A 14355-nucleotide genomic window follows, 5' to 3' on the forward strand; every position below is an offset into this window, starting at 1 on the left:
TCCATCTAAAGGAAAGAAGATTAAATGGTATAAATGCACACAGAAGTGCTGTAGTGGTTTTACACTAATAGTAACTCCTCATTTTTCTGGGAGCATAATATTACTTTGGCCAAAAGTAAAGAGTCCAGTGCCTCTTGGAGGTCCTTCAAAACATCTTACCATGACTAACCAGAGCAAACAGAGTGACAGCAGTTGCATTTTATTAGGTCCTGAACCTGACTAATATAAGCTATCACCAACTTGTCAGCTTTGTGACCAGAAGCTGAGACACATTTCCTTTAAGGAGGAAGTGTATGCTAGTGTTTCCAAAATTGTTTTATTTAACAGCTAAAATAAATGGACATGTATTTGATGACATCTGAACATATGATCGCATCCTGAACAGACCTCAGGATGTTCTGAAGAAAACTGAAGATGAAGTATCAGTGATAGAAGAGGTGCAAGACACAGCATACAGTGAACCTATTAAATAGTTTAATACCAAAATAGCTGCTAAATTAATAGAAAGATAAATAGCAGGAAACTTCCAAAACCAGAATGGCAAATGAGACACCACTCCCGGTAAACAACCCATTCTTCCTGTGTCCCAGTCTTATTTCCCACAGGGATATGAACTCACAATCTTCATCACAGAGATGCCTGTTTCCCCAAATATAACATTTCTATGAAGTTGCTGTGTGTTTCAGCAACTATTTACTTCCTCTAAGATTAACAATCTCAATAATCAAGTGATACAGGTGAACTCTAATACAGAAACAATGTCAAAAACCAGTCACCACACCATGAAGTGACAAGTTCTTTTTCTGTATTTCAAAGGAAGGTCCTCTGACTTTAGGCTCTAAAATTGTTGACTATAAGCAATCCAAAATGGCATTTACAAATGCTATACTACTCTCCCAGGGCTGTAACACCTGCATGTATCGCTGTTGCTATTTTATTCCAAAAAGAGGCAAAGAACATGCCAGCTCAGCTATGTAGCAGAATGAAGCACCTTCACTCACAAAAAAGCATTAGGAAGCCAGGTTCTCTCTAAGCGTGCATAGAAACTGTAGGCCACTAACAGAGCATCTCCTGCTGTCACACAGTAATTGGCTAGCTCAGCAGTTAGTGCACACACGAGGGTAAGCACTTCATTTTCTGCTTTTGAAACATCCTATCGTCTCAAGAAAGAGGAACTTTCATAACAGCAGAAGTGGAGCTCTACCTGTTGGGTTTTTTCTTCCTCCATACTACACTGCTATTTTTCTAGCTGCCTTCCATACATTTATGTCACTTGAGTAGGTTTTTGGAGTCAAATTTACACTTCAATATGGCTTTCCTGTTGTTTTGCAATCTATCTGCACCACTAGCAGTTGCAATTACACAGCAGACAGTTCTGTTGTAGGAGATGACTCCTTAGGAAGGGAGATGCAGAACTGACACTCAATCAGCTGCATGCATACAGACACTTGTGGCGTTTAGCATTTATTAAACACAGCCACAGCATCCTCATATCATCAGCCTTACTTCAACACTAACTTTGAAAAGACCAAGTCAAAAGTGACTTGTTTATCCAGGCAGATGGTCCTTTTCCTAGTAGGATACCTACATGCAACTTCAGGTTCCCAAGTCTATATTGAGACTTCACAAGACTCTTACTGCAGGGAATTCATGCTCTTTTCTGAGTTTGTAATTCTCATGGGCAATTAAAAGAAGGAAACTGAATGTGAAAAGTTACCATAGGTCACCTGGAAGCTTCGCTTCCAGATGTTTGTAAAGGTTTTTCATTCTACAGCATTATACAGATACTGCTTAGCACCAAGGATCAGCAAGCAAGTAACAAGCCAGTCCTGAATTCCTCACTCTGTTTCTTTATCACCGAAGCTAATGCTAATTTTTCCATTTAATGGGAGCACAATCAGATCATTAACTCTTAATGAGCCAAGCCACCATTGATTTAATTGCAAATATTACTGAAGAAAACAAAAATGTTATCTTGTTCCTATGTTAGTGATAAGCAAAACAGTCAGTTTAATGTCACTGGAACTTAATGTCTTGTTGGCATCAATACTGGTGTGGTGCTCTGCAAGGAATTGTTTTGTAGACATGCAAATGAAACAAATGGTAGTGCTGAAAAATCTCAGCTGCAGTCTGAAACGGGGAAGAATTTGCATATACATGATCAGAGTGGAAATATAATTGGTTAGTTATCTTTTATGCTTCAAATCTTAGTGATTTATAAAGATACAAAGAATGCTGTAGTGTATTTATTACCAGGGTAAAGGAACATGCTTCTGGCCATGCAGGTTATTATGCCAACTCCTAGGATGACCTAGGACCATATCATATTTTCATAATCATACTTCACAGTGATAATGGTATTTGAGACCAAATACCTCTGTGTAAGAGTCAATGTCATTACATCACAGATCAACTTGGACATAGGTCTTCTAAGCCACTAACTAGCGCTATCTCATCATGCATTATCTATGAAGGTAAAAATCTTTCCAACACTCTAGGGTTCTGGTACCACCCACACAAGCATGTTAGCTTTGTATTAGATAATTTCTTACCATTGTCTTTACTCTGGGTTACTGTTAGGCTAATAAAAATGTAAATATAGAACTTGTAAGATTTACATTTAAGATCACCTACTCTAAGCATTTATGTTCTATATCTTGTATGCATATATCTAAATACCACATGGAACAAAACAAAATCACCTTTTTCACCACTTAATTTAAAAACAAGAACCATGGAAATGAGTTAAAAAAGTAAAACTAAAAGCAAACCCCACACTGTGGTTTCATACATATAAATTACAGGAAAAGTCTGAAAGAGGCAATTAAAAAAAAAAAAATCAAAGTAAACATTTACTCCGGTGAGAGTCGGTGGGTGTTCTAAAAGAAATACAAAGCTATTTTAATTTGGGCTTCATTTCAGATGAAGCACTGAAGGACTTAGCTGAAAGGACTGGCTTCAGTCCATACTGCCAAAACGTAGCGAGGCTTGACCTAACATCTTTTTCAGAAGCTTGAAAACTAAGATGGGGTCACATCTAGCATTTGCCATTTTGCCAAGAATGGGGGCAATAAGGAATGGACGGGAAGGTGAATGCTTTGCATTAAAGGATTTTGTGGGCCACTCACTCTTTAGACCCAAATCATTTAAATCTGCCGTGGAAAGCAACAAGTAACAGAGTTGGCAGCGAGTAATGAAAGAAAGCTTCACCTTCTCTTTGAAAGTTGGTGTCTCAGTCTGTTTCCTCACATAGAAGAATATTCATCACCAAATCTGGCCTTGAAAATTGTAATATTTGAGGTAGAAAGTGAACTCAACCTACATTTACATCGATCCCCTCTTCTCATAAAGTATCAGAAATGACAGAGGTGACTTCAAATCCTAATTACGATGACCTATTACACCCCTTCAGTGCATTAGCCACCATGCTGGGAAGGAGGACAGAGCATCCTGCACCACCGAGTCTGGAGGAGATGGGAGTTCAGCCTGGAGCAGAGTGTGCTCCTGATGGCAGGGCATGTCCTGAAACACAAACTGCTAGAGGGCACTGGGGTGGAGTGACAAACCCATCAATCTCCCGACATCTGCTTTGTACTCATTACCTAGAAAGTTAACAGTTGATTTGCATAAAATTTAAAGTTCTGGTTTGGAAGAACAGAGACAAACATACATTTCACTTCAATGAGAGACTCTTTGGGAAGCAGAAAGTCTCATCCCACTATTACACCACTTGGTAATATAAATAAGATAGCTACAATCAAAAGCGTTGTTAGAGAGGACTTTAAGAAGAAGCAAAAATTTATAAGGAACATTTAAGAAAGAAACCAAGACCAAGGAAAAAATTTCATCTTTGAGATGCTTTGACATTGAAATGTCATTAATTACTTCACTAGTTACAGACAATGACAGCAAAACCCCTAATAAAATTAAACCTTGCAGCTCAGTGATATTCATTTACTTATTTTGATGCAAAGGAGAGGAAAAAAAAAAAAAGGCTGAAGGCACACAGGAGCTGGGGAAGGGAGGAATGTCTAATATGATAATTAAATACTAATAACTCTAAGGTAAAAATTTTACTGAAGTCTGTTGGTCTCTTGCGCATACATGTTATGACACAATTTGTAGGTGATGCAATGGTTTGGCTGAGTATCTGGAAGGCTGTGAGCTATTCCTCTACATGTGGTCCATTTGTGAGTAAGAAAGCAACTGCCTTGCCTTCTCTACTTTCTTACCAAAGACTTAATTCTCTTCACTTCACTGTAACTCTTGAAAGGGGCACATATTTCCTTGATGTTGCAAATGGTTATAAGATGTACCAATCACACAGCTGCACCCTGCAGTTAAAAATCACCTCCTGACTGAAGAAGGCAGACACCAATGGTAGAAGCTGCAATCTAAGTGTCCTGCAGACACCACTAAGACAAAAAACTTATTTAAAACATATAGGTTGATAAGTTCTGTTGCAACAGAGCAAACTTTGAAGACAAAGCTTTATGTCAGGCATTTTTTCCCTGTGAATTGAGATTTTTGGAAAATACTGTTCAAAAGTAACATTTTTTTATTGTATTTATGTCTTAACAGCATACATCTGTCACTGGAAAAAGACAAACCCCAAGAGAACAGTTTGATAAGAGACACAGCTTTCAGTGACAAGAAAGTTTTTAAATCTCCAGCAACATACTCAGCAATTATAGCATGGCAAAAGAATTGATATATCCTATCACGTGCAGTTGTTACTACAAAGACTTACAGGTCGCTTTATCAAGTGCAGAAATTTCTTTTATCTAGATCAGCCATTAACTGCAGTCATGGACAGTAACAAAGACAAGCTTGACACGGCATTTTAGAGAGAGCTATGATTGCTCCAAATGACAGCTTTATTGGCTTTCATGTGCTTCTGTATGGAAGTGAAAATCAAAGCTGAAACTCCAGGCCTCTTTCCCCTTGCAAGATGCTCTAGCCAGGCAAATGTAAAACATTAATGCAGTTAGTTACTACCATTCTAAAAATAAATTAACGTCAGCATGTGTGCCACTGACAGTATCACACTTTCAGAACTAAATCAAACAAGAGTTGCTAAGTCTGCTAACCAATTACTGCTTGTTAAGCTTGGGCACATCTTCCCAAAAAGCCAGATAAGCTTGTCAGCTCTGCAAAGCCACCAAAGACCTAATGACATTCTTTGCAAGAATGGTGGTTTGCCAGAGTATCCTGGTTAGATCTTCTGCGGGTGGTTTGGTGGGCACAAGGAAACAGCCATCCACCCTTCTGCTGATACTGCACTGATGTAGTAATATTGCTTTACGCAGCAAATAGGGAAGGTGACAGTAGAAGACAAAGTAGCAATGATTCATGTGCTGTGAGCATTATGAGAAAGGTGTTTTCAGAAAGAATCCAAAAGGTGAAATTCACCTCTAGGCAAAGGGCCAGCACAAAGCAAAGGACCTCAAAACTAGCTCAAAGCGGTGCTTAAGTAATTGACGGGCTGCATGCCAGTCTTGTAGGTAAAGATTAATTTCACCCTCAAACTAAGGAAGGAACATTTAAGAGAGCCAAATGTGAACAAAAAACCCATCAGGTCAGCAACATATGCAGCAAAGCAAAGGAACGGCAGGTTGCAAGGAGACTAGGTCAAGTCAGGAGGGAAGGGCAATAATATAGAAGTTAGAGTATTTTGTTGCCTGGCAATTCAAGAGCCAACAAAGAAACTATGAAAGAGGCAATGCATTGGGCATAGTGTTTTAGGAAGAGCCTTTTATACAATTGAGTTGGTTCGCTTTGCTAAAGGGAGTACCTTGTGAGAGTGAAAGTCATAAGACCAACTAATAAGGAGCACTTCCCACTCAAGATGGCAAAAACAGCTTTCTCAAATCAGGGATCTTAACTATCTAGAAATGGACAAACCAACCAACCTTGAATGATTCTGTTCATTTGAAAAGCACCAAAATGCAGTTTCCCTTTTAAAAATATATTCTTATTACATTTGGATGTTTGAAAGACATACTGTATCAAAATGTCTTATCCAGCTATCCAAAGTTATGTATTAACTAAGCATTAGCTTAGGTTTTAAAAGTAAAAGTATTTCCAATGTGGTGCTATGCTGGTGGCATATTCTGTTCTTCAAAACAGGAACGTCTGTAGTATTTACTCTTTCTCACCGTCTCCCAGTAAGGCAGCACATGTTGCTGTGATGGAACTGCACCCCTCGGGACTGCCGTTGCACCTGGGCTCACTCACCATGCTTAGCAGTCTTCCGGGCTAGGTATCTTAGGGATAGTCTTAAGCAGACCTTGTTATCTGAAAAGATGCAGATCTCTACTGTAGCATTAGCACAGCAAAACACCACTGGCTATGAAATGAACTTTCTCTCCTGGCAAACCAGCTTTTTGAAGGACAGATCTTTCTATCAAATCTGTAAGAGAATTTATTATGCTTAACTTTTTTCACTAGCTTCCTAAGGAAGCAATTAAGCATTTCTTTGCAATTATTCCATTAAGAAAACCAAGACAAATTAAAAAGGATTATCCACTTTGGTACTGTAGCAAAGATCTGAAAGAAGTACCTCCCTCCAGATTTTGGGGTCTGGATTTTATTCCTTGCAAACCCAGATTTCCCCCCTAAGTGGACCCAGCAAAATCTTTGGTGTTTGATGAACATTAAAAAGCCTGTACTTTCTTTTAGTTACACAATGTTACTAGGAAGATGGTATAAATATAAATACAATCACAATCATAATTTTGTTAGTTTACATACATTCCCATGTGAAAGACCTGAGTATACGAAGCAGAACACTGGAATAATGACTATAGCATAAAATGTTGCAAAAGTCATTTACAGCACTGTGTAAAAATGAGTAATTAAAAATACATACCCAATTACATAATGAACAAGTTCTCTTTGTAAAAATTAAACATGTTGGAAGTTAAGATTACAGCAAAATCACACAACCGATCCTTGTTAAGCTTGTTAAGCGAGCAATGGTATACCTTGTTTAAACAACCATGCTATGTCAGCCAGCCCTCCTCAAACTGCAGTGATATGCTGAATTGGGAGGAAGACATCTTGCACTTTGCATGTCAACTCAGTCTTTAGAAACAGCTCACAATGGCTTGTAATGAAGCATGCATTTACTGTATTCTTCTTAGTCTTTAGAAATGCTGGTATTCAGAGTTTTTCCTAGAACAGACACTTTCTTTGTGCTGAGACAGATTTGCTTTATTAATCATAGGTATGCTTTCTAGTAGTGATTTTGTGATACTTGCTAATGGTGATTTTTGTGGTATTTGTGGTAATCTATAATAAAGTAAAGAAATTCAGAGGATAAAGCCTCCATGTCCTTGTGTATTACAGAATCCTGTGAACCCAAGGTCACGATCTCTACACACCCGCAGGCCGAGTAACCTTTTAGGTTGTGACAACTGCTTATTAAAACTGTTCTCGTATTTAATACCACAGGCATGTACAGAATCAAAGGCAGAAAACAGAGTATCAGATCATGACCATACAGCATGTTAACGGATGAAGTACATCGAAAGTATACGTGTTCAAGGAGGCACGGAGAGATTGCACACTACATGCTGCTCTGGTCCGTCTGGAGGACTGGGGCACACGCTTCCTCTGGGGCCGCCTACTGCTAAATAGCTGAGAACAGCTCTGATGTCCCTTCTCCGCACATCATCAGTCCTGCTGGCACCAAGCTGACTGGCACCTGGGACAGCCTCAAGAATTACAATCATAAAAATGATGGGGATTTTTTTTAAACAGCTACTTTTACTTACAAAGCACCAGAAGCATTTAGGATACATTTTCTTCTGTCAAATTTTTGTCCAACACGAAGAAGGTAAGATTACATGCACGCACTGAGACCGCACATTCCCCTAATTTCACCCCTCAGAATTACACATACAGCCCAACTTGCACAAAAGCTCTGAGAACTAGTCACATTGCAAAAATAATTTGCACCATAAATCCATATTACTGCCTATAGCAGGGTTAATAGACCTATACCAGGGCGTTTAGAAGCTACCAATACCCTTCTCTGCTTAAATCACCAGAAACACAGCATTGATGGGAAACTCCATAGAAACTTCTTTCCACAGTATATCAGACAAAGAACGGGCAAAAAATAGCATTTTATAAAACACTAATGGATTTTGTTTGTTAATAAAAAGCAATCTCTGCCAGAGGCATTTAAACAAGGATGATGCAGAAATTGAGATGAATACTTTGGTAAGCCTTACTGCCAGCTTAATGTCTATAATGAAAAGTACTAAAGTGAACTAGGCATGTTGCTATACCAATTTTTTTTTTTACCTCCATTAAATATTGATAAGAACTTATATTCCTTACCAATGCCAGTAGCAACTCATTTTATGAATGCAAATTAAATTTTAATTTTTATTCTTCGTGAACATAAGTTTTATGCCTGTGCTTTATATTATACCTATAAGAGACTTCAAACAAATCCGTGATGTGTTATGAAAGTGTAATAATATAAGTGCCTACCTTTTTCAGGAACCGCACTCCATAGGTAAATATATATAGGTAAAAGGTAAATCTCCACCTGCAAAAGGTACAAGACATTAACTCTAGGATACCAGGTTTACATACTTACAGTTCAATACATGATTTCTTACAGCCCTGCCAAACCACCACACCCTGGTCGTGTTAACAGAAGTTGAAGCAAAATTTTGGTCTGGTTTTCTACAACTTTTGTTATCAAGTATTGTGCTCATCTGCCTGTTTTTCCCAGCCTCCCATTAGCCCTCTGAAAATACTGGCTAATTTCACCTAAACATGACAGGAAAAACACAAATTTTCAAGGCTAATTAAGTTTTTAAAAGTTTCATGAAAACTAGCAGGACTGTGGAGGACAGAGGACAATTCACACGCCTACTGCAGGGAAGGTCACTTGTTATTAGACACCAGGCCAATAATAATAAGAAATTTTATTAAGCCTTTAACAGGTGACTTTAGAGTGCTGCACATCAAATACAGTCTTTAGTAATGAAAAGCATCATCCACAGTAAGCTGGAATTTCACTTAGCAGGTTCCAGCACTTCACTCTTAGTTTTAGGGAGTGCATTTGCATCAGATAGATATGCCGGATACAGATATATATCTACAATTTATGTCCACTTCCAAAGAGTTTCATTGATAAAGATGATTCTACATTTTCCCAAGTACACATGAAATAATTGCTGGGCTTCTAGTTTTTCTTTTCAGATAGAGGCAAACTAGAAGCTAGGATCAAGATGCCATGGAAAATAAGAGAGAAACCAGCAGGAGATTTAATACGAAATCATCCTCTCCTCTACGTCTTTCTCCCTTCCCCAGTAAAACAAGACATACAGAGTATCTTCCTATCTTTTGGACCCATTACTGGATTAGGAAAGAAGAGTCAAGGGAAGTATAAGGAAATAAAATCAAAACCAGTGTAAATTCTTAGACGAATTCCTGGTTTGTTTTTTTTCCAAGGGTTGGAGTGACTACACAAACATGCTTGACATAAACACCAGTGAGGTACTATTCACAATGTTTAAACCAGGATGAGACTTGGCTTCCTTAGTGTGAGGCAATACTGCAGCATGAATCATCTTCAATTACATATGTTACAGCACTTAAAACTTTCTCTCCACTGGCAAAACTATTAGTTTATGGTTAATTGGCATTAAAGCAGGTTCAGACATTACTGGAATAGTTTCAAAACTGAAAATGCTCCTATGTAAAAGAAGGTTGATCCAAACCTTCCTCTTCAAAGCTACTTTTACAAGTATTTAGAAAGAAAGTTGTGTCATACATAAATAACCCTCCGACAAGTTGAGTACAGGAGAGTGTAAGAACATCAATGAGATTTAAAGTGTGATACTTCAGCTGAACAGAAACTCTCTCTTATCCTGTAGTCTCCACAGTACTGCAGAGATTAATTTATTCAATTGATATGATACAAATACCAATCCCTTCAAGGGTTCAGTCACACTAGCAACACGTCTCGCAGCTTTCATGCTGGCAGTTTTCTCACGATACTGCAAAAATAGAGCACTCGGAAGCAAAACGTTAGTTGTGCTGATAGAAACCTTCAGATCACACACATGGAAGAAACAGCAAGGACAGCAATATGAAGGAAGGTTTTATTTGGGCAACAATTTTCTCATTAGGCTGGTCCTGTGGCTAGGAAACCTGCCATTTAACTTCAAGGTTACATACCTCATCTAGTGAAAGTTTGAAGGCTGTCACTGAAAATAAAAATATTAGGAGAGAAAAACTGTCTAACCTAATCTCACTGCTGAGCACTCCAAGTGCCCTTCTTTCACTCCTAAGTGTGAGCAGTTATGATAAATTCCTCACAAAGAGTTTTCTTGTTTTAAAAATCCCCTCAATATCACCTTTATTCCACATTTCTCCAAGAAAAATTCATAACATATTTGAGGACATTTGTAGCTTGCTGTTGGGAAATGCAATATTCCATAGAGGAGTTCAAAGGCAGCCTAAAGTATTTGAAATATTTGAATGGTTAAGTTTTAGATGGTGGGTCTCAGGGATTTTCCAGTCTGCACGGATGTCTGAAAGACTCTGGTTGCAGCATTTCATTCCTGAAACAAGCAAATTCAGAAACACCGATTTCCCCGTCTAACCTCCCACCCACCCCCGCAAAACGCTACTACTGCTGTAGATCTGCGCTAAAGCCATGGATTGCCCTGTAGGAGAATTCCTGGAGCTCTGGAAATACCTCAGAGCCAAGAGCCACTAGGTACTATTTGGGTCAGCCAAAGACAATCTACTTGCTCCAACTATTTGAATGCTACAAAGGTGATATATGCATACAAGTATATGATAATATATGCTATTGGTCTTCTTTCCTCTTTTTCCCTAACCTGCCAAACAAGTCTACTTGGATTGAGCATCAGAAGATAAAGCAAGGCTCAGAACTGGGTGACAGACAAAGCTGGTCAAAGTGCTAACTTCTTAAAAAAATAAGTAATACTGGTAGAAAAAAATTGCTCATTCCTGCTAAACATCTACAAAAGCTATTCAACAAACTTCAGGCTTGGTCAAACTGCAATAAAGAAAAATTCAAAACAAAGCAAAGTCAGAATTGGCCCCCAGCATGTTTATCATCATGAATCAGCTAACTCTGGTGATAGCAGAGCTACAAAGGACTTTCCACTGCTCTGTACCAGGCAGCTAGCTGCCTTTTCTGTGGGCTTCAAAGGGAAATTCTGCCAGCTCAATACCCCAATTGGAATCTCAATCCCATACAAAGAAGTCCAAGGAGCTTCCCACGTTGTTTTACCACTACTTGTAGATGGTTTATTGCTGCAATTAACAGCAAAACATCCACTGGCTGAGATCAAATAGATGAATGGAAGAAGGTTTGGAAGAAAACTAATTTTAAGCTATTAAAGTATTTATTATTATTATACAGTAAGTGAATATATCTGGTCTAACTAGCTAAGTAACTATGTTCAACATTTTAGTAAATGTTGCACATCAACTGCTAACACCAATGACCTTAACAACTGGAGATATTTCATTTGTAACTGTCTTTTTAATTAAAAAAAAAAAGACAAAGATGTAACTAGATGCTTGTTACCTACAAATTGACATATATTGAGATCTATAAAATCCACATTAAACTAAATCAACAGTTAAGACCATTTACAGAATGAGTGACATTTATGATGCATTACAGTCAGAAGAAATATACATACAACAAATGGTCAAAATTAAGGGAAGTTGTTCCCATCAGCTTCAGCTGCGGAGTAAAAAAAGGCAAGGAGTCTATCTGTAGCTGTCAGCTACATGCTATCAGAAATTTAGTGATAGATACATCAATAATCCTTTGCACAAGGTCACACATAGATCACTATACCTCTGAACACACAGGGAATTGAATTAGCACTCAGTTCTCTGCCCAGTTTCCTACCTTGCTGCAGGGCGCCAGTAACCTAAAACCCTGTTGATGCTTTATTGGCATATAAGCAGTCCTCACTCCCCCTCAGCTGCCCCTTTTACTCGGTGGCCTAGCAGTAAGAACGTCTGCCAGGCTTTGGAAAACCTAGGTACAATTATCTCCTCTGTCACACACCTCTCACACTCCTGAAGGGTTTGTTAGCCACAAAGTCGTCATGTGTAGGCCCATCTCTTCTTGTGAAGCTGTTTTATGTAGCAGAAAACACTCCATGACTTGGGACGAAGGACAGGGAGGAAAGGGAAAGGAACTAGGTTGTGAAGCTGCATTATTAACTCAAAATCATACAGACAAGGCCAGAACGTATGAGATAAATGTTTCATGCAATGCAGATTTGTCCAGCAAGATTCCTCCAAAGGTGAGCATTCAATTCAATTCTCTTACAACAAGTACTCTAATGAAATCCATCATTCACAATCTACAGTATATACTACTTTATCCCTCTATTTGGGTCTCACTGCAGCCCACTGATGAAGAGATGCAAGTGGAGGGAAACGGTTCCGAGTAGGACTCACGTCCACTCACAGTATAGTCCAGTGTCCAAACCACCTTAGTATTTTGGGAACTTTGGCAAAATGTTCTTTCTCTCTGCACAGGACATGATAGAAGAGGATATCTTTCTTAAGCGTGAGGTTATCAAGTCTGACTCCCAACTGAATTCACAAAGCGGTAGCTGATTAAGAGAGGTCTTTAATTTGTCCTAGGTAATACTCCCAACTCTCACGGTTGGAAAAAGCCCTTAGCCTGAGCACAGACCCCAGGGAAGGGAAGATGTCTGGCCAGTAGCATAAACCCCCTCTAGTAGCCTTTCTGAGATCCTGCTCAAGGTCCTTCTTAAGCATCAGCAGTTCATGCTGAACGTCCCCAGGTCACTGGGGACAGTTGTCGTTTGGGTCACAGCTGGTTGTCTGCAACAGGCAAAGTAACAAACTCTTCTAAAGCAGCAGTAGCAGAGCCCAACAGCCCTTTCCCCCCAGCAATAATCGCTGCCCTATTAAAGCAATACAATGGAGGCCACTAGGTGAAGCACCCTATTGTGGGCGACCACCACATCAGTTCACATTTAACTGAAAGATGATGACAGTTGAAGATGCTCTGTTTTGTGAGAATTTGCTCTGGCCCTCAGACTTGAAACACTCCTCCAGTCAGTTGTATAGAGACACAAAATTTGAATGACCCACATACACACAAAGCGTGCTGCTTGAAAGACTTTTTAGGTTAATTTAATGATGAAAGCACGCAAGGAACAAGTGTTCTGGAAGACTCGATCTGTCTGCTTGCAACAGGGTTTATGAGGTTCACTTTAGTCCTGCACTAACATGCCTACAAGACTTCCGGATTGAACCAGGCTTGCATTTGGTCTGCTAGAGCTCAGAATGAGGGAGATCAAACCTGTTTACACATGGCCCTTCTGGCAAGTCCTTCAGGTTGTGCTGGTACTTACCAGGCCAGTGTTTCAAGTATGGATGTGACACACTGCAGCGAAGAGTCAAGCTAAAAAGTGACTCTTCAGTAACAAAAAGAGAAGTTCTTTTCTAATGTAGTCTTAAAATGAACGCTCTAGAGCCCCTCAAGAGTGCAGCAACAGATCTGACTGCTCTTGTTCAACACCAAGTGCATTCCTGATCCAGAGCACAGTTTCTTAACCTCTCAACCCTTTTAACTTCAAGCTGCTAATGAAATTTTAAAGATGCTTCAGCATAACACAGAACTCTAAGAAGATGGAAAAGTTGGAGAGCCTCTGCCAACTAATCTGGTATACCCTGTCGTGCTCAATTCAGCAAAAACTAAGTGCACACTTGAGCAAGCACTTCACTGATTTCATGCATATGTCTAAGCAGGTTCCCTTCATCACACGGATGAATTTTGTCCTTAAAATTTCCCTCCAAATTTCTGGTCTGAAATGTGAAATTAAACTTCAGCTAATAAAAACAAATTGTTCAAGCAATGTTCAAGCAAAGCGCCCCCCTACCCTATATACACGCACATATTTTGCAGAGCCCACCACATGGGGTTCGTGCTCTGTGTCAGAAAGACACTGTCCTCCCCATGGACCTGCTGTCCAGCAGAGCGAGCTCAGCATGGCCACTCTCCCAGGAAAAGGGCCACTTCTCCCAGAATAAGGCTGAAGAGGCACAAGGCCTCTCTGCTCCTGCAGTTTTCCCTTTCTTTGTTTCTTTTGCAGGAAGACCGGCTGGCTGGGCTGTGAACACAGGCACTCCTGCAGAGCCCCCAGCTTTGCAGCACGCCCCCAGTAGCGCACAGCCCTGCACACCCCTTACAGCTCCAATGCCAAACCAGTGCCTGCTGCCCAGCAATGGTGTGCAAGGATCCGAAGTTATCCAACTGACTTTTGACAAGCAAACATGAAATATAATAAATGC

The 14355-nt window shown here is 39.5% G+C and overlaps 1 protein-coding gene across 3 annotated transcripts in view; it reads right to left on the bottom strand.

Annotated features, from left to right (window-relative positions):
* The window catches only part of CERS6 (ceramide synthase 6), a 136217-nt gene that overhangs the window by 57416 nt on the left and 64446 nt on the right, over nt 1-14355 (bottom strand). For all 3 annotated transcript variants that reach the window (XM_076342685.1, XM_076342684.1, XM_076342683.1), the window contains exon 4: nt 8506-8563. In XM_076342685.1, the coding sequence (XP_076198800.1) occupies nt 8506-8563 (58 nt within the window). The remainder of the gene's footprint in view (nt 1-8505; nt 8564-14355) is intronic.

Source organism: Aptenodytes patagonicus, chromosome 6 (genome assembly GCF_965638725.1).
Source record: "Aptenodytes patagonicus chromosome 6, bAptPat1.pri.cur, whole genome shotgun sequence".
Taxonomy (NCBI): domain Eukaryota; kingdom Metazoa; phylum Chordata; class Aves; order Sphenisciformes; family Spheniscidae; genus Aptenodytes; species Aptenodytes patagonicus.